This window comes from Neolamprologus multifasciatus, chromosome 3 (genome assembly GCF_963576455.1).
Source record: "Neolamprologus multifasciatus chromosome 3, fNeoMul1.2, whole genome shotgun sequence".
In the NCBI taxonomy this organism is placed as follows: domain Eukaryota; kingdom Metazoa; phylum Chordata; class Actinopteri; order Cichliformes; family Cichlidae; genus Neolamprologus; species Neolamprologus multifasciatus.
Window position 1 is genome coordinate 9023122 of NC_140441.1, and position 24529 is coordinate 9047650.

Sequence of the window (24529 nt, forward strand, 5' to 3'; positions counted from 1 at the left end):
TATTAAACTCCACTTATCATCTTGTCTTTATTTTTAGTTAGCACACACCTTAAAATCTTAAAGCTGTAAGCTAATGATAGTTATGTAAGAGCAGATGCTGCAGGTGCATTAAGCTGTACGTTGTACGTCCAATGGATGCATGATCTGATTAGTCGACTAATCGCAAAAATAATCGGTGATTAGTCGATGATCAAAATAATTGTTTGTGGCAGCCCTAATGAAAGGTTAGTTGTCAACATTTTTTTAAAAAAGAAAAAAAACTTGATGATGTAACTACAGAGAGCTGAAAGAAACAGCTCATGTTTTACAGTCCTGTCAAAGTATTAAAAGCTCCTGCGTGTCCGTGTTTGCCTGTTCTTGTGGATTTTAAGGGCTGAGGGTAGCAGTAAGATTCATTCTCGACTGGAGCAGCAGACCAGTCGTCTGGGCCAGCAGATGAGGAGTAATAACAGCAGCAGTAACAAAACCCCAGCCAGCACTAAAAGTTCTCCACCAAAAGAGAAGACTTCCCCAGCATCCCCAATGGATGACATCGAGAGAGGTAACATGGAGTCAGACTTGGTGTGTTTAACTGATGACATCCACATCTGTATCATTTTTATAAGTGTGGGTGAGCATTCAGCTTTAACATCACTCTCAGTTCTTGGCTAGCTAAGTAATGTCCATATCCACACTGCAGACTGCGCCATTATTTTTCTCCTCCAACACACAAACTGAAATCAGCCGATTGTAGCAAGAGTGCAAGAGCCGATAAGCGGGATTGATACACAGGCAGACTTAGGATTTCCAGGACTCTACTGGGAACCGATTCTCTAGAAGAACCAGTTCTTGATTCCGATCCCTAGAAATATCAGACATATTCACAAACACATATTCTAGTTATGAAGTCACGTTGGATGTGATCCAAAATAAACCTGTAGCTTGTCAGAGTTTTATGGAGATACACTAAAGTAGCATGCTTTCCCTGGCAGAGGACATTAGAACATTTTCTGATATATTTGTTTTGGATATTTCTGCATTTCTGGGGCTGGACAAAAGGTGGAATAAAAGACTGCCTGTATTTATTTTACACTTGGGACATACAGGTGATGTTCCACCCTTGAAATTGGAAAGGGAACCAAGATCATTTTAACACCCTTGTCTTTTTTTTCCCCCCAGAACTGATGGCCGAGGCTCGAGTCATGGATCAGATGAGCAGCAGTGACAGCTCCTCAGACTCTAACAGCTCGTCGTCCTCCAGCAGCGACAACAGCTCCAGCAGCAGCGATTCAGAAGATGAACGTACTTCCGCGGCACCCTCAGTCAACCACAGCATGCCTATCATCACCAGCACCGACTCCAACAGCCACCACCACGAGAGCGGAGGAGGACTCATGAACACGCTCAGTGAGTAACCCCCTCAGCTTCATCTAAGTTAGACGGACGTCATCTTTACACGAAAGTTGATACCACCTGGTTGCTCCTAAGTTAAAGTTGTCACCATAAATATGAACACATGAATCATACGCACCACAGAGCTGAAAGATTAGTTTTCCATTATAACATGTAAGGGCAGGTTCTCTCTTCAGGTCCACTGTCAGAGGCCATAAGAAGATCATTTGTAACCTTCACTAAAGCTGTTTCTGTGCTGTGATGAGCTCTGAAGCCTGACTGAAACTCTTCAAATAAGCCATTCCTCTGCAGATGATCTGTCAGCAGTTTTACTTTCAAGATTTTTTGAGAGAGAAATATGAATGAAAACACTGATCAATGAAAATTTTTGTTATCTGCTGAGTTAAAACTTGCATCTATGCACACATGCCCGGATGCAGCAGCATTTACACAACTTCCAAAATAGAAGTATTGTTTTATTTTATACAGGAGCTTAGTGCAGCCAGTCAGTTCATCTGTTTTCAGGTAATCATTCTTCTGATTGCCTGCACCTCAAGTGAGTGGGCTTTTGTTCCTGACATGACATCATATAGTCCAGATCCAAGAAGTGAAATACTAATTACTAAAGGTTTAGGGCAGTCTGAGTTATTGGTGACGGGAATTGCCTGTACATACACTGGCCTCATTCCTTTTTACTTCTTGTACTCATTGTTGTGATTGCTGCTCTTTTGGTTTGTAGAAAACTGTAAACAGACAAATTCATCCCAACATCTTGCTCCCAAATGGACCAGCTGGCAGCTTTTCTGAAACCTCAGTATTTTTTTTCTTCTGTGATTAAGACGATGAAAGCACCAGCCTCATGTGACCTCAAGTATTAACAACAACAGCACAGCTTTTAACACTCCATTGTCACCAAGCCTTTAATCTAGACCTCCTGAGACATTTCCAACATCATGTGATGCTGGAAGCTCCTGTGCTGCCACCTGCTGGATGATTTATAAAACACAGCGGTCACTGTGAGTGAACATTAATGCTCAGTTGATAAGTTCAGATCTAGGGGTAAGTGAGGAGGCTGTGTTGTGCACCTCAGGGCTTCCAAATGAAAGACTCAAAGTTTTTGTGAGTGTAGGAACACTGGGTTGTTTTTTTTGTTTCATTTGCACTAAAGTAAAAATTGTTGAGGGCTTTGTGAACTATAGTTAAAATGAAATTTATCACAAACATAAACATATGAAGAGAAAAAAACTGAAACAAATGATAAAAAGTCAAATCAGCAAAGATACACAGAAAAGAAGGTCAGACATGAACTAAGGAGAAACACAAGGACAAATGGAACAATATTATCATCCCTTGTGTAGCAAGTTTATCAGAGAAACTAAGGAGAATCTTCTCCAAGCATGACATCCCAGTGTACTTGAGACTCAGCAACACACTCAGACAAAAACTGGTTTGTTCTTGCAAAACTCCCAAACGCAAACTTAACAACGTAGTACATGCTGTACAGTGTGGCGAGGAATGCTCAGACCTCTACCTTGGAGAAACCAAACAGCCGCTCCTCAAAAAGTTGATTCTCTTCTCTGGATGTAACGTTTTCAGTGGGAGAAATTTTTTGTCACTAATCCAAGTGACTTCTTCAGTCTCAGCTGACTGCAGGTTTCCCCAATCTTATAAACAGTACATTTGCACAATGACAGAAACCAGCCCACTGAAGGAACAATGGGCTGTGAGGTCAGTTCCTTGATTATTAATATACAAATTCTCATGACCATTGATCAACAACCACTGATCAAAGCTCACTGATCAATGGCCATGAGTACCATTCACAGAGAGTTGGGGAATGGCTGCAATCACAGCATTGTAAGAGGGTGACAGATGGACCCTTAGGCCCCCTCCTCGATTCAGAGATGGTCTTTCCCTTTTCACGTAAATAACCTCCTTGACTCTGCGCTCAAACCAGCGTTCCTCCCTGTCCAGGATGTTACATCCTCATCATTGAAAGAGTGTCCACTGACCTGTAGGTGTAAATAGACTGCAGAGTCCTGGCCTGACGAGGTCGCTCTTCTTGCCTTTCACAAATATCAAAGCTTTGACTAAAGTCCAGCTGGGATAACCACATTTACTCAGGGCCTTCTTGATGTGATGTTCTTGTTCTGGTCGCCGAGGACACTCTCCATATTTTGCTGTGACTTTCCAATGGACAAGGAAGTCAAACTAATGTAGCGTAGCTCATGTCACATTCAGTTGTTTGATTGTTCAATTGGTCAATGGTCTCGTATGAAGTGGAAAAGAGGGTTTTTCCATTTGATACGAGACAATAATATAAACAACTGCAGCACAGTACCTGTTATACCTATAGCATGTAATCACTTTAATAAAATATTATGGTCAACAGTATTGTTCGCTGCACTGTCTATCAGGACAAGCAGAGATGAGTCCACTGTCAGACGCCATAAGATCATTTGTAACCTTCACTAATGCTGTTTCTGTTAGTCTCATTCATGAGCAGTATTAGTTTTCTTTTAAGATCCAGAAGTCTGTGATGTGTTTCATAGTCTGTAGCAAGTGTTTTACAATTAAAGGACCAAATAAATAAATCCACCCCACACATAATCAGATGTTACTCTGATTTTATTTTTGAGTAAACTCCAAAAATTCTAACAGACAGCTGGTGCTTAGAATACAGTTGAATAAATATTAAAAAGAGATGATTTAATCATTTACAGGCTGGAGTCTTCATGATCAACATGCTGGTTCAGATGCTGATCCTCTCAGTGGAATTGCACTTTCTCTTTCCTCCTTGTATAAAAAAAAAAGTTTTTAATGTTAATTTAAATTCAAAATTCACAGTTTAAAAAGAAATCCAGCATAAATGAACATGTTATAATAAAGAAAAGTAAATGGTTCAGGCTAACATGTGCTCCAGTGAGACATTAAACTTCAGTAAAACTATGCTGTTATGAAACGTAACTTTAATCTGAGCAAAAACAAATTTGCTCAGTTGTAAATAAAACAGTGAAGTAAACGTGACCCGACAGACAGAACCTGAGTGAATGAAGTCCAGTGTTTAAACACTGAGAGATAAAGGTTTTAAAGCTGTGCCGGTGATTGGACATCAGCCGCTGATAAAGTGGGTTCGCTTATAAAGTGCTCTGTAGTTTTCTAAATGTCCATCTCCTCCTTCTAAATCCTGTTTGTCAACTTTAACCCTGATCAATCACTCTGAAGGAAACACAACTTCCAGCAGCTCTGCGCTCAGAAAACAAATTACATTTATATAATTTGTGCACAATATTGCACCAACATTACAGTATATCAAGCTGCAGCTGCCCACGTTAAACTGTGACTATCACCAGGTAACGTGGGCTTGATTTCTGAATTAGCAGCAGGTGTTAAACAGCTGACAGGTGAACAGGATGTATGCAGGTAAACTGAGGGTCGTCGAGCTGATCGCCGGTGTCAGTAGGAAATTGTCAGCTTGTTATTTATGTTACAGAAACACAGACATGTGACCAGGCGGAAATTTGGGGCTGTGGGCTCGGTACACTCTGTCAGCTGACTGTTAGCGAAGCTAGCAACATTGCTAAAAACAGCGGAGCAAACAAACTGTTGACAACCTGACATGTGAAGACTACGTATGCTGTCCTCGCCCTGAGTGTCTTAGTTTCACCAGCTAGACAGCGAGATAACGATGCTCCAATAACCAGACTTATTTCCTTTTTGCGCTGATTTATTGAAGAATGGCCTCTGACCATTGCCTTCACTTTGACCATCGTAAAACTTAAAGTACAAAATACTGTATTAGCTAACCAACATTGAAAACTAGCTTGTTACACTCTTAGTACAAGCTAACAAGATAAAACTTTCAAATGTACAAATTATCGAACCATTTTTACACAAAACAAAAGATAATAATTATTTTGTCTACACTCATACTTACAGACATATCTTGTCTAAGGCAACAACATTTTAAGGTCCGTATCAGCTTAGAACAATAACATTACGGTATCACTTTCCGCCATCTTGTATTTCTTCTTCACGTTCTCATTTTTTTTTCCTTCCCAAAGTAACCAAACCCATATTACAAAGCGGCCACTAGAGGGAGCTCTAGGGCAGTTTACGACTATACTATCCAATTTAAGTTATAAAAGGCAGAACACTACGCCACCAAATTCTCGGCTAAAACAATGCGGTCTTAAAGTCTGACGTCATTGGTGTCAAATGTTAATAATTTATTAATTAATTAAATAAATAATTTATTAATTAATTTAATGTGTCATTAATTAAATCAAATTATAATTAATTAATGAAACATTTAATTCATTATTTATTTTGTCACTCCTGGCCCTTTATTATGGTGCGCCCCATCTTATATATTTATATATATAAGTATATATGCAGTATTAAGCAAAAGTCAAGAAACGTTAGGTACATACTGTGCGTGCTTCCTATTTAAATATATTGCTCACAGATTCATGCTGACTGACCTGGAAAACATGACAATTCGTGTTCATGTGTACGCTAATGATTAGATTTCTGCTAACCAGTTCTTGAGCTGACTGGGTTGATTTTCCAGACTTGCAGGTCAGGTTGAATGACATTAGTTAGGCACTGCCTACAAAGGAAAGGGCTGCCAAACGCCATATCTAGAAAATCTTTTTTTTTTTAAACCCTCTCCTGTCTGGAAGCTTTTGGAATCAGAATTGGGATCTGAATGCTGTTGTTCCAAACACATTTTACTTTTGCAAGAGCAGCTATATAGTCTAGGTTCCCCTTGTTTATTTATTCATTTCTATGTGTTGTTTCAGTTATTACATTATGAATAGTATGACAATGTCTCATCCAGTGTCAGGACACCCAGACTCTTGGACTCCTTCATCTTTGTTGTGGCCTTCTGGAGGTCATCCTGACTAATTGGACGGATGCAGTCATCTGAAAGGCTGAGAGAAAGAAATCAGACGTTTAGCAAACAGCAAGTGAACTTCTGAACTTTATAAGAGTAGCTCTGCATCATTCAGTTCAATCATAAAAAATGCCTGCACACTGAGAGAGTGAAAAGGGAAAAAAAAGATGATTTTCAGGTGTGTTGTATTTGTCCTAATTAGCATGAAAAAGTGAATATCATCAGAATATTTATTTTATTAGTAATTGATAATACCCATTTGTCAAAATATTGACTTTGATCAATATGTCCATTTTAAAACATTTAACGTCCTGTCACTGTACCCACTCTGACCTGGAAATACCAAACACCTACGTGTCAGAATCCATAATTTCTCGGACACACAGCAGTGCTGCCTCACGACAAATCTCTTTGAGGTCACTTCCTGAGAAACCCTCAGTTTCCCTGGCGATGTGGCTGAGGTTAGTCAGTGGATCCACCTACAGAGGCAGAATCAATCTATCAATGAATCTAGGAATCATTGTAAATCCGAATTTGCCATTTAAAACTCACATGCAAAGGTTTGTGTCTAAGTTAAAACTAAAACTAAGTTTAGAAATCAATCTTTTTTCTCCTTCCAAGTGAGAAACACTTGATTTGTGCAACTTCTTTACCTTTATTGGATTATGGTGAGCTGCTTTTTCTGAATGCACCTGCCCACTAACTAAAGGGGTTATGGAAATCGTCTACATTATTGTTCTGTGTATGCTGCTGCTACATGTTCTTCTCTCATATTTGCAGATTTTCCCATTGGTTGGTCTTTATCTATAAATCTCTCCCTCTTATTTATGTGTTTATATGCGTAAAAATCATAACAATACAGCCCTTGTTCTCACAATATCATACGATTGATTGTCCCACAAATAAAAACACAATTGGGAGTTAGGCTTTGAAATACGCTGCCTCTGTCTCCTGGAATAATCTGCAAAAGGAACTGAAATTGTCAGAAATGGTTACCTTCAGTAAAAGAATGAGAGAACAACTCTTTTAGTCAGCGTGATTTTTTAATGCCAGTCTTAACTGATCTGTTAAGAGTGGAAAAGTGTCTTGAAGTCCTCCAGAGGCCTGGTAATGAGCTAATTCATTTAATTCAGGTGTGTTGACTTTAGGCCCACCCCTAATTTCTCATATTAAGTGAGAAGAAGAAGACAATCTCAATGTATCATGGGAATCCCCCAGCAGCCTACACCTACTGCAGCATAACTAAGGGAGGATTCAGGGTCACCTGATACAGCCCTAACTATATGCATTAGCAAAAAAGAAACGTTTGAAGCCTAATCTTAAAAGTAGAGATTGTGTCTGTTTCCCGAATCCAAACTGGAAGGTTTAATAGAAAAGGGGTCTGAAAACTGAAGGCTCTGCCAGGAAATTAAAGGCCATCCAGGTCTTTATGTCTTTAAGACATTCCTGCAGTTTAACTAATTGGTGTGTGTTATCTGGCTTCATGGACAGATAGAGCTGGGTGTCATCTGCATAGCAGTGAAAATGTATGCTATGTCTTCTAATGATGCTGCCTAAGGGAAGCATGTATAATGTAAACAGAATTGGTCCTAGCACTGAACCCTGTGGAACTCCATAATTAACCTCAGTGTGTGAAGAGGACTCTCCATTTACATGCACAAATTGGAGTCTATTAGATAGATATGATACAAACCACTGCAGCACAGTACCTGTAATGCCTACATTGTGCTCTAATCGCTCTAATAGGATATTATGGTCAACAGTATCGAACGCTGCACTAAGGTCTAGCAGGACAAGCACAGAGATGAGTCCACTGTCAGAGGCCATAAGAAGATCATTTGTAACCTTCACTAAAGCTTTCCTTTTCTTCACTCATTTTTATTATTGTGGATTTAATGTTTCTTTGGCTTCATGTACTAAATACATTAAAAGAGCAGAAGAAGAACCATGTTGGTAAAATAATGTAAGATCATAAGGATTAATATCTCAGTCACATGACTTTTTTCCTTCTGCTGTGAACTTACCGTCTCATTCTCCAGGATCAGTCTGAGTATCTGCTTGCGCTGCTCAATGTTCTGCAGAAACAAACACACTGTCAGACTAGTTTTATCCTCACACACCCCTGTCTGACGGTGGTGTGAGCCATAGATTATGTCTCATATGCTGGTGCATGCCGCCTTTACGGTATCACTTCAGCTGGTCATGCACCACTCTGTTTTTGTAACCTAGCACATTGTTTCACGGCCACCACCGCAGATGAAGACATGCGTGTTAGAGCTTTGTCAGTTTTTGCTGCATTTTAATGATATATCATTGGAGAAACACAAGACTTCTTGGGATGCTTTTCTTTATGTTTGACGTCTTCACTGCTTTATTCCTTCTAATGTGGTGTTATTATCTGAGTGGTGACACCTGCCATTCAGGAGAATACCGCAGCATCCTGTGCCTTAACAGGATAAATAGAAATGAATGTGTGATGATGTTGCCACGGCACGCAAACCGACCAATGCAGAGGGTATACTGCTGCGTTCAGTATCCTTTTTGTTTGTTTTTAAAAAAAACAGTCAGACTTATTTTGAAAAGGACATACAGGCAGCTTGATGTGGATCTTGGTGGGCATCCTCCTCAAGATGGCAGGGTCTATGTCCTCAGGACGATTGGTGGCTCCCATAATGATCACCTGACAAAGTAAACTTTTAATCAGATTTACATACAGACCGAAACTGCGAAGAAACATTTTATTGATCATCTGATCGTTTATGTTCAGGATTCACATATATTGCATAGATTATGGAGAGAAATTGGGTTCAAAAGGGTTGCAAATAGGGGTGGTTTTTAAAAAAAAAAAATCCCAATTCTAATCAATTTTAGGTCAGGGTCTTTCTGTGTGGAGTCAGCTGACATCTGGCTCCAAAGCCCCCCGCAACCCTGAAAAAGATAAGTGGAAGCAAATAGATGGATGGATAATTGATTTTAATTTGAATAATCCAATACTGATTCATTAAATCCTAAAATCAATTTTTAAATATAAATGTATTTTGCCAGAATCTCATCTTAAAGCTCACAAAACTATTTTAACAACCTCCAAACTGTTAGAAGAGCAAACGATTAAAGAGCAGGTAAATTGATTGATTCTCTAAAAAGATGTAAACATAAAACGCAAATCATTTACTCGTACACGCCGTTGGCATGAAAGCAAACATCTTATTCTGAAACTGCAAAAAGTTGATGCAAATTTAACTGAACTAGGAGCAAAAATGGCTAAAAACTACAGTTTTGTTTTATGGCCTATGGAAGTGAGTCCTCAAACGTTACACAGAAATTCCTGTAAACATTTGTGAATCAATTTATGCTTGCGGATCACCCTGTATGCATTTGCAACCCTTTTGAGACAAATTCCTCTCCATAATACATCCACAGCTCAGTGAGTCTCTCAAGACTCCATATTGAACCTAAGTTATACCTGGCACTGGTGGTCTGTTTCGAGTCCATCCCACAAACTCATAAACTGAGCCTTCATCATAGCTGTGACTTCATGATCTCTGCTGGATCGACTCCTCAGAAAGGAATCTGTTCAAACACACAGAATAGTTTTATCATCTCAGTTAGGATTTCATTGTTTGAAAATGTTTCGTCTCTTTTTTTGCTTCTATGGTATTTGTCAAAATGTATACAGTTAAGACCAAATATTAAAATACATTCACATCTCTCTTTGAACCGTTTGTGCAGACCAAATTCACTGAAAGCAGAATCAGTTTCTTTATATGTTTAATTTATGTTTAAGAAAATTCTAAATTTTAAGGTAGTACATGGAAAATATCGCCACTAAATGTTAGCAGGTTGTAGTCAAGTGGATTTTGTTTTCTTTCCTTTCCCAATTAAATTGTATAATCCTACAGTGTCATGGTCCTGGCTCATTTTAACCAGTGTTTTGTGTTTTTGTATTTTCATGTTATTTTGTGTTATACTTTATGGTTAAGTTTCTTTAGTTAGTCTTGAGTTAATTCCTATATTGCCAAGGTTTTTCTGTTTAGCTCCTTGATTATATATTATTTATTTATTTGTCTTTGCTGCTCTCCATCTCTGTCTGTCTTTATATATGTTGTGTGAGTCTCTAGGAGCAACTTGTTTCCTTCCTTGTGTTCCATTCTATGTTTCCCCGTCATGTCTCCTCTCGCTCGTGTCCCATCGCTCCCTCTCCTCTCCAGCATGTTCCTCTATTTCCTGTTTTATTGCGAAGGCCCTATGTCCCTGTAGCTGTGTCCCAAAACCTAGGCCGCATCCTCCTGAGGCCACATTTGAGGGCTGATTACTTCAAAGCCAGCGATGAAGCCTGTCCTAATTCAAAGGCCGCTCCAAATGCAGCCGCTCCAAATGCAGCCGACAAATGCGTCCTTCATTTCCCTGGATTTGAAGGATGGGTTATTTTCGTTTCAGCTAATAAAACTGTATATAATAAAGCTGTTTTGAGTTAACATCCTGCCTACAGGCCTGCATTTGGATCCTTTCCTTACTGCACTACACAGTCGATTCATGACATAAAGTGGGCATTGTAAGCAAAACACACAGTTTAACAAAAAACAAAAACTATTTTTCAAACTTAATTTGTCAAAATGATTTCCACTTTAACAGAGAGAGATAAACTGTATATGTGTGTGTGTGTGTGTGTGTGTGTGTGTGTGTGTGTGTGTGTGTGTGTGTGTGTGTGTGTGTGTGTGTGTGTGTGTTGCTCACCTATCTCGTCGATGAAGATGATTGTTGGGCCTAGTTTGGAGGCCAGTGAGAACACAGCAGCAGTCAGTTTCTGGGACTCTCCGTACCATTTATCTGTCAGCGTGTTCGGCTTCAAGTTGATGAAAGCAAAGCCCGCCTCTTTTGCTGTTGCCTTGGCGATGAGTGTTTTACCACATCCTGGGGGTCCATACAGCAGCACACCTGTGTGAAGACAGTGGGATTTTGTATTATTTTGCTGATTGCTAGAAATCAAACTACCATGAAAGTAACAGCTTGTTGCTCGCCTACGGACTCAAATGTCCCATCGATGGCAAAAGCTCATCTCTCTCTCACACACAGTGGACACATATGGCTTGGTATCAGCTCTGATTTCTATGACTGATTTGATTTTGATTCACAAGGTCCCGATTTATCCCATTTCCTGATTCAGTTTGATTAGATTCAATTCATTTCAGGTTGAATCAGACAGTGAGAGATATTATAATTCTGATTATTTATTAGTACATATCAGAATACTTTATTAATCCCTAAGGAAAATATGTGGGTTGCAGCTGCTCCAAGACAGTAACAGACTAGACTATTTAACAATAAGTTACAGATACAGATTTAAGAAATATATATATTTTTATATATCTACATAAAAACAAAGCTGACACTTGTGAGTTTTCATCAGGGGTGTGAGAATCACAGCAGAAGCCTTTGTGTCAAAGTAACTGAGGATAAAACAGAAAAACATGAAATTATGTTCCTCCACCTCCTTCTCCCTGGTGTCCTAGACCTCCTTCTCCTCCTCGACCTCTTCCTTTGCATGTCTTTGGATCCATTGTTTCAAACCTGAATGAGCTGACTTTGGCCCTTTTGTCCATCAAATTTTCTGATTGGTGTGTGATACATTTTGACTTTGTAATTGTGTAGTAACTGAGCTAAAGCTGTGCTGATTTGAGTTAACATTACTGAATGCTAGTGCTTTCTAAGTGACAACATGGTGTCAGCACTGACAAATGTACAAATTTGTGTGTAGAGTTTTACAGTAACAGTTCACCACATCTGACTCATGTGGTAAAGCAGTGGCATAGTGTTTATAGTTCAGGGAAATGGGTATGCTTTTTGGAAAGTGGGATTAAGGTTTTGAAATTTGGGTTCACAAGATTGGTTGTAGTGTTTAAGCAATCGAGAAAAACTTCATTATTATTATTATTATTATGTTTTTTGTTGTTTGTAATAGTTTTATTTTTTTCCTCTGTCTGAACATATGCCTTAACAAAGTGACAAAGTCCACACCACTATAAAATATACATTTATGAGCTCTATTTCTCTTGTTTGTGTCTTATTCACACACCCAGGGTTCTTAGCTGAACTTACTTCTGGTTCTCTTATTACAGATTACGCTGCATTCAGGAGCCCTAGTCCTTTACTGCATATATCAGGGAGTCAAGTACTTGTTATTTGAGGCTTTTTTCAGAGCACCTACAGTATTAAGAGTTGTACACAGCAAACACGCAACATGCAAGACACACTAATTTGCTAAGCTATGATATAATGAAACTATCAATTATAGTTACCAGAGTACTAAAGAAAGTTTAATTATTTGTTAAACAAATACTTTCACAATCAATACACACAAGCAAACAATAGCATAAGGTGCATTAAACTCTGTCGGAAACTGAAAACTCATTCACAATGAGTATGCCTTAAATAAACAGTGACAAAAACTTCCATTTCTCTGGACACACATACAGGGAAACAAGAAGAGAATCAACCAATTACAAACAGACTAAAGTAAAAGAATTTAAATGGTAGTATAATGAAAATAGAAATTACAGCAAACAAGAAATGGCTATTGTTGATCGATTATATCTAATACAGATGTAATGTAATGGTTAAAAGCTGTGCATCCTTTGTAGATTTTGATTAAAGTTTCTGTGGGTGTCCTGATTAAGGCAATTTTGTATCCCATCTAAGAATAACTAAGGCAAAGGCTGATGCTAATGGGAATCCTCAACAACAACAAAAAAGTGAATGACTGCTGACCTTTGGGTGGCTGCAGCAGCCGGGATTCCCTGAACAGATGTCTGTTCTGAACGGGGAAGATCATTTTCTCCTTTAGCTCGTTGATCACCTCCTCCAGACCTGCGATATCCCTCCATGTGATCTGCACACAGGAAGAAATCTGGATGGATATTGGCTGCAAGTGCTGATGCACGAAAATAAACCCCACACTTCCTGTTTCTGTCAGTACTGGGTGCTGTCAGGTCTTTGTGGTTTATATTTACAGCTTCAGTTTAAACAACATGTAAAGTGGCATTACCTGCATGGTCCGCGGGTCAACCCGGTGGGTGACAATGCGCTGTTCATACACCGAGAGTTTAACATTTTTAGATTTATTTTGACCTGTCCTCGTTGTCTGAAAAACACAAAAGCAGAAACAAATCAAAGGCTCAGCCTTTGCTCTATGTCAGGATCATACTGTCCTCATCAGCAGGAGACAATTTTCTCAAATGAAACATTCAGGATTAAAGATGTATGTGTAGGTTATCTGTCATCTGGGTCATGGCAATCTAAGAAGATTGGAAAGAAAAGTAACTGGAAGAGCAGTTGTGCCATAGTCTACAGGATGATAGTTAAAATGTACCATAAAGAAAAGACAGAATTATAGTCGAGAATAAGCAATAAGCTTCTCCCGGATGGCCGAACTCCTCACCCCATCTCTAATGGAGAGGCCAGCCAGCCTTCGGAGAAAGAAAGCTCATTGTTGCTGCTTTTATCCGCAATTTCGTTCTTTTGGTCACTATCCAAAGCTCGTCACCATGGGTGAAGTAGGGACGTAGATCGGCCAGTAAACTGAAAATTCTGCTTTTACGCTCAGCTCTCTTTTCACCACTACGGACCAGTACAGTGTCCACATCACTACAGTCACAGCATCAAACCGACAGACTCAGTGCAGGACTCACTGCCTACGTCCTCACAAATTCTCCTACCCTCTTCCTTTACATCTGATGCGTTCATCGAGGTGAAAGAAAAAAAAAAGGTTAGGAAAAGGAGATAAGACAGATTTCGGGAACCTACAGATTTTTGGTTACATCCTGTTAGAAATGTTCATCCTACGGTAAAACCTGCCTGGCAGATCTGATTATGAGCAGCTTCAATCCATTCAGTTTGGGTATTTGTGCTCAGACTGATTTACTCAGAGCATCTGCTGACTGTGGAAAATTATATCATTAATCTCTTGTCTTCTTTCTTGTTTGCACAAAAGCTTGTTCTGTATAGTTATTAATCAAAATATTTTTAAAGTATAATTCTAAAAATGTCATTATCTTTATAAATGAAAAGAAAGGCAAAATTAATATATTCTCTGAAATTATCAGGTAATATCTGCACATCAGCAAATCTGAGATTAAATCATGAGAAAGAATCAGAATTAATCCACATTAAGGTGAGACAAGAAAAAACATCTGAAGACAAAACCTGTTGCAATAAATCTTGATTCCCCTCTCACCTGCCTGTGAGGCTTCTCCTGCTGATTCCTTACCTGGTATAACTGGTATATGATGCCTAGGCTTAGGCCTAGACCTACGCCTAGACCCTGGCCTAGACCTTGGCCTAGGCCGAGAAAAAGAGCGATGCCTCCAGCTCGCACAAAGCTCAGTCCCATTGTCACGTCACAGATTCTGAGACACAAACAGGTTTACACAGGGATTAATGTATAAAATGCTATCAAGAAGATGAATACAAACAGCAGGAGTATAACAACTCACCACCTCGTAACACTCTCTGACTCACTGCTTGTTATTACTGTGTGGATACAAATGTTTTATGAAGGACAGAAGTCTAAAAAAAATATCCAATCATCTAGAGTTTTAGAAAGCTGAGGAAGAAACTGAGACAATGCAAACAATCAAAAATATCTAAAGCTCACTCAGAATTGGGGATGGGATACTTGATACTGACATTTTGACAGTGTTGAGCTGACAAAGTACAAATTTTTCAAAACACTGGCTGCGTTCCAAACATCCCTCTTATCTCCTCTTCCTAACCTCTTTTCCTTGATCTTGATGGAAATGTCATTGAGGTCAAGTAAAGGCTGATGGGAAGATTGATATTAAGAAAAGAGAAGAGCAATGCTCTGAAATTTGGAACATCACTAACAATGTGATGCTGAATGTTGGCTATGTTGAACTTACAATATGCAAAACATGGACTACAAATTCCATATCTTTACTCCGGTGTCTTCTAAAATGAGAATATCCCGTGAAAAATATATTTTATTGGAAAGGTTTGAATTTTAAAGTAATGTTTAGGTCCAGATTTAAATTATTTTGACATTAAAAAGCTTTTAGATTTACTAAAGAGACACAGTGCCAGTTTCGTGACAGCAAGTTATGAACAGGAGAATTTGAGGCTGGTCTTATTCATATCCTTTTGTAGTAGTTTCCCTTTCCGGAGGAGAATGAGTAGCACAAATGTGAAAGTCTATGGCACACAATTTACTGGAAATGTCATGAATTGAAAAATCATATCTTGTGCTTGTTGTGGTTGTGATAGATGCTACAAGGAGTTTTAATTTTTAGGAGGAGAGAATCAATCAGAAGAAGTGTGTAATCGATAGTTTACGTGGATGGCTCAAAACTGTGGGGACATTACCAAAAACTCTTCTCTCCTCACACTGAGTGCTTAGAAGTGAGCCCCACCAATCCATCCATTCACTTCCGCTTATCCTTTCTTTCAGGGTCGCGGGGGGCGCTGGAGCCTATCCCAGCTGTCATAGGGCGAGAGGCGGGGTACACCCTTGACAGGTCGCCAGTCCGTCGCAGTGCCAACACACAGGGACAACCATTCGCACTTACTTTCACTCGCACATTCACACCTAGTGGGAATTTGGATTATCCAATTAACCCATGCCCACAAGTTGCATGTCTTTGGACGGTGGGAGGAAGCCGGAGTACCCCACCAGTCGTTCCTCAAAAATAATGAGAATTTACTCAAAAGGATCGCATATTAACTGAATATTAACTTACGTTAATTAGCTAATTTACATATTAACTACTTGGAGGACGTTTCTATTCAATTCAATTATTTGTGGAGAGATATGGAGAGCGCCAAATCACAGTTTCATCAAGTCGCCTGCAATTTTTGTGCAAACCTAACTGAACAGTGTGCTCTATAAATGTTAATAATAAAATAGTATTAGTATATAGAAATACCAAACGTTTTTGTCTAAGTTTTGATTCTAATAAAGGCACTGAGCTGAATCAGTTAAGTTGAAGATGAGCAGAGAAAAATAATATAATAATCAAAAAGAAATAGCTCTACTTTCTTACATTGGAAAGAAAGTGAAACATAATTAACCAGGATGACAACTGAGATCAAAATTGGGTTAAGAGATGAAAATCATCCCAGAAGTCCTTGTAAATTCTACTTAAATACAGTAACTAAGTACTTAAACATCTGGCATTACAGAATGCTAACGTCTGAGTAGTTCATGGTTGCGAGTAATTTTAATAAATTACCGTAATAGTCTTTGTCACTTTGTTACTGCTATTTTTCCTTTGGCATCGTTTGAAGAAAAAAAAAAAAAAAAAAAAAACACACAACAGTCCTTCAATATCGTACTATGTGAATGGACAACAAAGATTGAAGAAACACTTCATTTATAGCTGGAAAAATGCAACATTTGGACAGACTTATGGGAAAATCTTCATGAGATTCAGTCCTTACGATCCTCACATAATTAACGATTATTTTCAAACAACAAATTCTCAAGTATTGGCATTTTTATAACATTTCATTCCCTGTTAGAGACAGATTGCTATTCTGAAAGTGAAACTTTTACAAATACATATTCCATAAAGCTAAGATCTAGTTCAAACTAACTGTCAGTCACAAAACTGGCACTGACTCTCTTCACTATAGCTAAACCAAGACAACAAGCTGTGGCGAAGTAACAGTGTAGTCAAACTGTAAGGTCGTTCTCAGGTTCTCCTCTTTTCCTAAGTCCATATCTATCCTCATCCACAAACAAAGTGAGTAGGAATATGAGACAGGGGGGACTTTGAGAAAAAAAAAAATCCTGAAGCTGGAGTCAAACGCACAAAAACTTTAAATCAGCCAACGTGACAACGTGTTTTGAATCACATCTCGGAGTACCTGCGCTTCATAAACCCGCCACACAAGCATCCATTATCCACATACTCATATATACTGAATCAATATTTAAAAAAATGTATAGGCTACCACTTTAAACAAAATTTAAATATATTTTCTGTTTCATAAAAAATAAATAAATCTCACCTACAGAAGGAAAACACGACGACGGCAACAAACAAGTCAGGTAGAGTAAAGGAGCAGAAATCGTTTTAGGAGAAATCACGTGGTGACACAGCTGAGTTGCGGTGGTGCCAAACTGCATGGGAAGCGGCAACTTTCGTCTTATTTGCATTTCGTGGTGAGAGGAGGAGACTGTCTTTCGTGCTGTTCGCCGGTTTACTTTTGCTCGTTTATCAGCGGGAAAACATAGCAAGGGAACTAAACCGAATCAAAGGAACGAGACGAGGAAAGTAAAACTAAATACAAAGCACAACAGACAACCAACATAAAACAGAAACAAAACGCAAGAACACTTTTCAAAGTGACACGGACTCAACAACAACAACATAACACACGGGAGGAATAAAGTGAATCAAGGAATATAAACAAAGTATAACAATAGTTTTACCATCTAATTTTTGTCTAAGTAAAAAAAAAAAAAAATTGAATGTCCAAATTTATTCTTCCTCTATAATAACTTGTTTGCACTGATTTTCAGTTCAGTTTTCAGTCCATCATGACTCAGCTCCTTCTCCCTCGGTAATAATCATATGACCCAAAATAATTACCATGAACATATTGCAATGGAATATAATGTGTGTGATAGAAATGAAAACCATTAAATGAATTCATTATTTTGTGCCCTTTTTAATTTTAGACAAAAAGTGCACTTTTTCTGAAAAAAAAAAAAAAAAAAAAAAGCCACATTTTTAGACATGGAAAATGTTATTCTTAAAAACAGCTGCTTCTTAACAACAGAGAGCAGGATATGGGGAGATGGAGGCTGCATGCCCCGTTAAGCATTATTTCGTTTTATTTGCTTTGTTGTTGATGAGACTTTGTAGAAAGCAGCTGGTCTGAGTGATGTGATCAGAGTGATTTTATTTCCACAGTGTTTTTAAAGGAGGGAAACCTTCCTCCAAACGGACAGAGCAGCGGAGTCGCCAAGGGAAAGCACACGAATTAAAAACTGTATAGTTAAAATATAATTTATTATATTTAAATAGTTAAAAACATAAAATGAATTAAAACAACCCTGGCCAGGGGACAACACAATAAAAATCAATAAAACACAACATTAAAAGTCCAGTGGCGTCCGTCACGGTATAAGAGTCACTAAGAATTAAAAATCCAGTGAAACGGTGCAAAGGAAAACCCGGCGCCGTCCTCGCCTTCCTCCCCGCGTTCTGCGCCCCGGTGCGCTAAAGAAAGGAAGGCAGCGGCAGTCACTACTCTTTTAGGCAGCTATAATTCATTAAAGGGGACAAGTCAAAAGACTTATCCCGGGTGGGCAGAGCTCTCAACTCTGCCCGCCGCTTCTTTATAACCGCCAATCGGCACCAGCCCGTCCGCCGCCTCTAATTTCCCGCAAACGCGTAATCTGGCCTCCTGTTGCTGCAGCAGTCGAACCGCTCACTCCGCGTCGCTGGCGCTGTACCTTCCCCACACCTCAACGCCAAGCTCCACCAGTCTTATGTGTCACTGAGCACTCTCTGTAAATTACCACTCCCTTTCCTCTCAGGTGTGTCAAATTAGTAAAACGGGGAAAAAGGCAACACGGTGGTTAGCACTGTTGCCGCACAGCAAGAAGGTCCTGACTTTCTGTGTAGAGTTTGCATGTTCTCCCCGTGTTTGCGTGGGTTCCCTCCGGGCACTCCGGCTTCCTCCCACCATCCAAAGACATGCAGCTTGTGGGGATAGGTTAATTGGATAATCCAAATTGTCACTTGGTGTGAATGTGCGAATGAGTGTGAGTGCGAATGGTTGTCTGTCCCTGTGTGTTGACCCTGCGACAGACTGGCGACCTGTCCAGGGTGTACCCCGCCTCTCGCCCTATGACAGCTTGGATAGGCTCCAGCGCCCCCCGCGACCCTGAAAAGGATAAGCGGAAGTGAATGGATGGATGGCTGGATGGATGGGAAAAAGGGCGGAGTCTCTCCAGGACAAATTGACAGATGCAACCAAACCATGCAGTATAAATAAAACACTCCACAAGATATAACGAAAACATGCAATATAAAAAATAAATAAGCACACTTCACATTAAAACACAGCAAAGCAAAACAACATCCGTCCTTCCCTGGATGACATGTGTGATCGTTGGTCTGTCAGTTTCTGCTGCACTTCTGGTTGTTGTTGCTAGTTTCGTGATCAACAGAAAACGTAATCCACAGAACAGACGTTCATACCAACCTGCTTCTGCAATCTCCGAGTTTCCCGCTGCTGGTCCAACTTTCCAGATTCTGCTGTAAATGCCTTCAGTAAAGGGGGATTTTAATGGTTTAATGTTGAGCTTTTTCTCTGGCTTTTTATATTTTTATTTATTGTCCAATAGCTGTTCTTCTAGAGCAGTGCAGGTCAGGTCTAAAGTGTGGTACAGCTGCTTAGAGTTGTATTTGTTGTATACATCGTCTCTTATATTCTTATCGTCTATGTGAAAATGTTAATATTCCACAAATACTGTTTATATTTGTGCGTTCAGTCAAATAAAATAGTAGAGTGATGCAGTTATATTACATTGATGTTTCTTTGTATCGAGAGGAGGGCTGTAGAGTTTTGTTGTTGTTTTTTTGGTATTTTGCTGCCCTCTGACTCATGGACAGTAGAGGGCAGCAACTGGTAAACTGAAGTTTTTTTCTGTTTAATAATTTCTTATATTTTCAGACTATCTTTCTACTATATTTTGATGTTGGATTGATCATTGGTCGGCAGTTCTGAAGGCAAAAGGGAGTGCAACTCAGTACTAGCAAAGTGTACCTAATAAAGTGGGCAATAATGTACATTACTATGGATAGATCAAAAAATTTGTGCTTTTATTTGTTGTTGCATTCAGTGTCTATAAAATTCATGTGTAGCAGGCTTTTATTTTAAAGAGCTGAGCACTCCTGATCCTGTGTGATGTCACTGAGCAGGTTGGACTTGATGTGAGACCACCTGTGAACAGCAGGTGTGAACAAACCTATAAAGATTTACAGAAGACATTTTATAAAACTTGTATTTGTTAGTATGAAGTTTCCTCCAAATCAGATGCAAAACAGCTGATGCACATTCATAAAGTGGAGTTTTTACATTTTCAGTGGTGAAGACTCAGAGTTGAAGAGTGTTGTAGCACGCCAGTGCCAGTAGAGGGCAGCCACAGAACAGTTTATTCCATTAACAATTGGTCAGAAGGTTAAGAGGGGGTGAGCTTCAGTGCACTAACTTGAAACTAAATCCAGAACTAACTTTTTTGCTAAATCAGCTTCTGATTAAAGAACAGGCTTTAAAGAAGAAAATACTATTTGAACTATCAGCTGCTGTCAGGTGCCTTCACACCTGTTACCACATCTTCCAATGTAAACACACCAAATCAATAGACTTATTACAGTGTTATGAATTTAAATCCATGGAGGTTTGTGAAAGTGTGATGTGTTTTTATGTGACATCGTGATTTAAAGTTCAGTGAAGACAAACACTAATGAGCATGTGCAGTGGGCTACATACTGCAGAAACAGTTCTGGTTTAGTCTATTGTTCATGTGTCACAATACAGCATTATAGTTCAAGGCCAGTGTCATAGTAATTATTAAAAAAATAATGAATGTTAAAACAGAAGTGTTTTTGAGGTGTTTAATGTCAGCTTAATGTCAGGAAAATGCATCACAGGAGTTCATGTGAGAAAACACATTGTACATAAAGGAAGTTTATTAGTGCTGCAAAGAATTTTGTTTACATAAAAACATGATTTGCATTTATTAAAATAACAGTTTGACGTTGAAATGTGAATTTGTATGATACTAAGGTGTGTAACAAATCCACATGACCACATGATTACAAATGACCTGTACTGCTGCTTCACATGTAAAAAATTAAATCATGTTAATTTCGTTTATTACATTGCACAGTGAAACAGACAGTTTTAAGAGCTTACAGGCAAACATCACATTCATTAAAAGTACGAAATTCTTTTCTAAACTTTAAATGAGCACATTAAAGATTTTCTTAAACATGGTGTCTGTTCTGACTCGCTTTAGAAATTTGAGTCACTTTTTACTTTACTCTTTATGGAAACTTGCTGCTGAACACTTTAGTCATGAAGCAGATGTTTTAAATAATATTTTACTGTAATTTGTGATCCATCCTGTAGATGCAGGAAAATCTGTTCCTGAACTTCAGATTCACAGGTTTTAGATTTCTGTCCATATAACCTGTTCCTATAAAATGTGTAGCTGTTTGATAAGCAGACGACTCTCAGCTCTGCTTGTACTTAACTTCATGAGGAGAACAAACAGAATATAAACCAGTGTGTTTACAGTGAATGTGTCAGGTCTGAGCTGCTGTGTGGACCAGTTAGAGAGCAGCAGCTGGATTCCAGTGGTTGGACTGGTGGACGACTTCAGTGAGGAGTCGATGACATTTGGCTCTGGTAGAAACTCTGCACACACAAACACACAGGAGGAGAATAGAAGCACAAAGCAGAGCCTCTCTGTTCTCTTTATATACAGCAAAGTGAAAGAAGGAGAACATGTCAGTGAACGCGTCACAGTGGTTTTTTACACCAGTCTTATAACAAAGTAAAAATCTCTAAAATCTGTTTGTGAGACACAAACTCAGCTCTTCCATGTTTTGCTGTTGCTAATTCAACGCCCATTCTCACTCCCGAGACGTAACATGCCGGTGTCGTGCCAAACTAGGTATCCCTGACAGAATTTGTTTCCCCTGCGTCGGGAGCACACACTGGACTGTCCAAATCACGGACAAATAGTATCCCACATTGTTGATTTTTAGTTTACAAACACTTTTTATTATGACTAACTACTCCTGACATTTTTGAGATGTTAGCTCATTATACAATGAAGTTATAGTGGGATACAAATAATATCAGGCTGATCCTGTCACAATTTGTTCCCCCTGTGTAAATCACAGACAAACAGTATCCCACATTGCTGATTTTTTGTTCACAAACACTTCTTATTATGACGCATTACTCCTGAAACTTTGGAGGATTTAGCTCTTTATATAGTAAAGTTACAGGAGAATAAAAATAGTTATCAGCCAAAACGTTAATGGTTTATTAAAATAATCTCATCTGATACCCCGTGAGCAATAAATATATAATTTTCTGTTGTGACCCTCAAACTGAATGGTAATGTAACGATACTAATTTTTCACTTTTTCACAAAATGAAAACATCAGTACTTCCTGCGTGCTCCCAGCACAGGGGAAACAAATTCTGTCGGGGATACCTACTTTGGCACAACACCGGCGTTGCCATAGTTTTGTCACGTCCCGCGGCGTTCCTGAGGAACGCGAAAGGAGACCTTCAGCGTTTTTATGGTACGTGGCGGGTTACGGCTGAAATGCAGTGCAATGACGCTACCGCGGTAATAAACGTTCCAGCCCTGTATTCTAGCCCTAAACCTAACCTTATCCCTAACCATAACCTTATTCCTGACCTTAACCAAGACTTTAATGACGTTAAATAGCGTGTTTCTAAGCGATTTGAAGAAAAAGAGCAAACATGTGTAGATTGAGTCCAGACGGTTCTCACATTTCCTCATTTTTCCGAGGTCCTCATTTAGGAACGTGGTGGGTAGCCGAAAACGTAATATGTTGATGATTTGTCACCTAGCGTAAAATGTTACACTTTGGGAGTGAGAACGTGTTGAAGATACATATGTTCACACAGTCTGCATGAATGTTGTACTGATGGAGTAAAACTTATTTATTTACATCATATTCATTTAACAGGTCAGCTCCATCATTTAATTATTGATTTTGAAAGATTTTCAGCGTTTGAATGAAGTAACTGACTTTTCTGCTGACTAAAATCGCCCCTGGTTTTAGATGAGGTATTGATTTTAATTAATACCAACATTTTGGTAATAAGAATATGAACATTCAGTGCATATTTGTACTGTGCATTGTTCTCCTGGCACGCCAGAGTGTCACGTATTTTAAAAAGTTGTCAAATCTACTTATCAAACTGTGTCTGGTCCAGTGCAGGCCCTTCACTGTCACTGATGACACCTGGTCTAAGTCATGCTTAGAAGATTGTTTATGACGGCTGCGTGCTGATACAACGACTCGGAGATAGCATTAGCAACGGGTGGTATTGACCATACTACTACCAGAGCCTTGGGATCCATGTTTGGCTACGATCCCGCGGCTGGTACACTCTTCGCTGTGTCGACGGTAGACAGTAGCATAACCAACTCCTCTAAACTACTGTCCTGTCGGTAGCTAGCTCTGTCCGTTAGCTCTACGGTGGTGTCTGGGATTAGCAGGTTTCTACTAAACCACTGCAGCTGAGATTAAAGTTGTTCGATCAGCGATCAGCAGCTCCAGTCCTTCGAGTTTACGTTTTGTGTGCGTGTGTTTTCTACAGTCATTGGTGTGGAGTGGTTGTATTCTTTAGCCTAGCCTCACTCTTCATCAGTTTCCCACTTCCGCTATTTCCGCGCGTGCACCGCCGGTGTTTACTCGACGTCCAGACAAGCGATAAAACGTGAACTGTGTGTGATGTAATCCAGGACCCAGAGGGCATCACACAGAAACACACCACACGTACAAAAAATGGAAGCCACGCCCACTAACATCAGCAGCTTCAGGCAAACGGGGTTTGACCAATCAGCACATCATCTGATGATCAGCGTGTGTGAACTTTAATAACACTACAATACCAAAACATAGAGTCACACTCTGACTTCTACATCTTTGCATCAGCATTACAAAGACTCCTCAAGAGGCTTTTAATCCATTCACACAATGACTCGAAGATCATTTCAAGTGTGGATTTTCCTGCTGTGTGCTTATCAACTCTTTTCACACGCAACAGCTGAAAACAAAGGTAATATCTTTTTAAAATATATATATATTTCTAAGACACTGTCACAAAGGCGTTTAAAGACAGGAAACTTCGTAACACTTTCCTGTCTGTATTGTTTTTACACATTCTTATATCTAGAGTGCATACTAAAAAAAAGTCTTCATTAAGGTTCATGAAACTACTTCGTTTGGCCTGAAATATGTATTTTTTACATTAGTTTTACTGCAGATTTCAGGAGCTATTTTGGAGCTCAGTGTCATTCATCTGTGTTCTGTACTTAGTATAGGAGATTTTGGTCAGCATTAGGTCTGATGGTCAGGTTTAAAGGATTCAACCACTATAAACCAGAGACTAGTGCTCTCTCTCTCTCTGATCCTCACTGTGATTTTCTGCTGTAGAAGTGAACACTTGATC

The 24529-nt window shown here is 39.2% G+C and overlaps 4 protein-coding genes across 6 annotated transcripts in view; 2 read left to right on the forward strand and 2 right to left on the reverse strand.

Moving 5' to 3' along the window:
* LOC146521460 (uncharacterized) overlaps nt 1–24529 on the reverse strand; it is an 81809-nt gene that overhangs the window by 30531 nt on the left and 26749 nt on the right. The gene's annotated exons all lie outside the window — the stretch shown is intronic.
* The window catches only part of LOC146521463 (programmed cell death 1 ligand 1-like), a 283173-nt gene that overhangs the window by 14504 nt on the left and 244140 nt on the right, over nt 1–24529 (forward strand). The window contains exon 1 of one of the 3 annotated variants that reach the window (XM_085155111.1): nt 23269–24136. The exons of the other annotated variants lie outside the window; for them this stretch is intronic. Coding sequence (XP_085011237.1) covers nt 24055–24136 — 82 coding nt within the window. The 5' untranslated portion in view covers nt 23269–24054. Of the gene's footprint in view, nt 1–23268; nt 24137–24529 lie in introns of those variants that run through there. 3 annotated transcript variants of the gene reach the window in all.
* On the forward strand, nt 256–1689 carry LOC146521464 (uncharacterized). The gene is made up of 2 exons (XM_085155388.1): nt 256–541; nt 1159–1689. The coding sequence occupies exons 1-2, from the start codon at nt 436–438 to the stop codon at nt 1392–1394; spliced, it is 342 nt and encodes a 113-aa protein (XP_085011514.1). The 5' UTR covers nt 256–435; the 3' UTR covers nt 1395–1689.
* On the reverse strand, nt 2059–18872 carry LOC146521465 (outer mitochondrial transmembrane helix translocase-like). Its single transcript, XM_085155100.1, has 11 exons — nt 17294–18872; nt 14535–14673; nt 13314–13409; nt 13037–13157; nt 11006–11206; nt 9735–9841; nt 8862–8951; nt 8296–8346; nt 6626–6750; nt 6184–6308; nt 2059–4167 (listed from the first exon to the last, which is right to left on the reverse strand). Exons 2-10 carry the CDS (start codon nt 14655–14657, stop codon nt 6185–6187), a joined length of 1038 nt encoding a protein of 345 aa, XP_085011226.1. The 5' UTR covers nt 14658–14673; nt 17294–18872; the 3' UTR covers nt 2059–4167; nt 6184.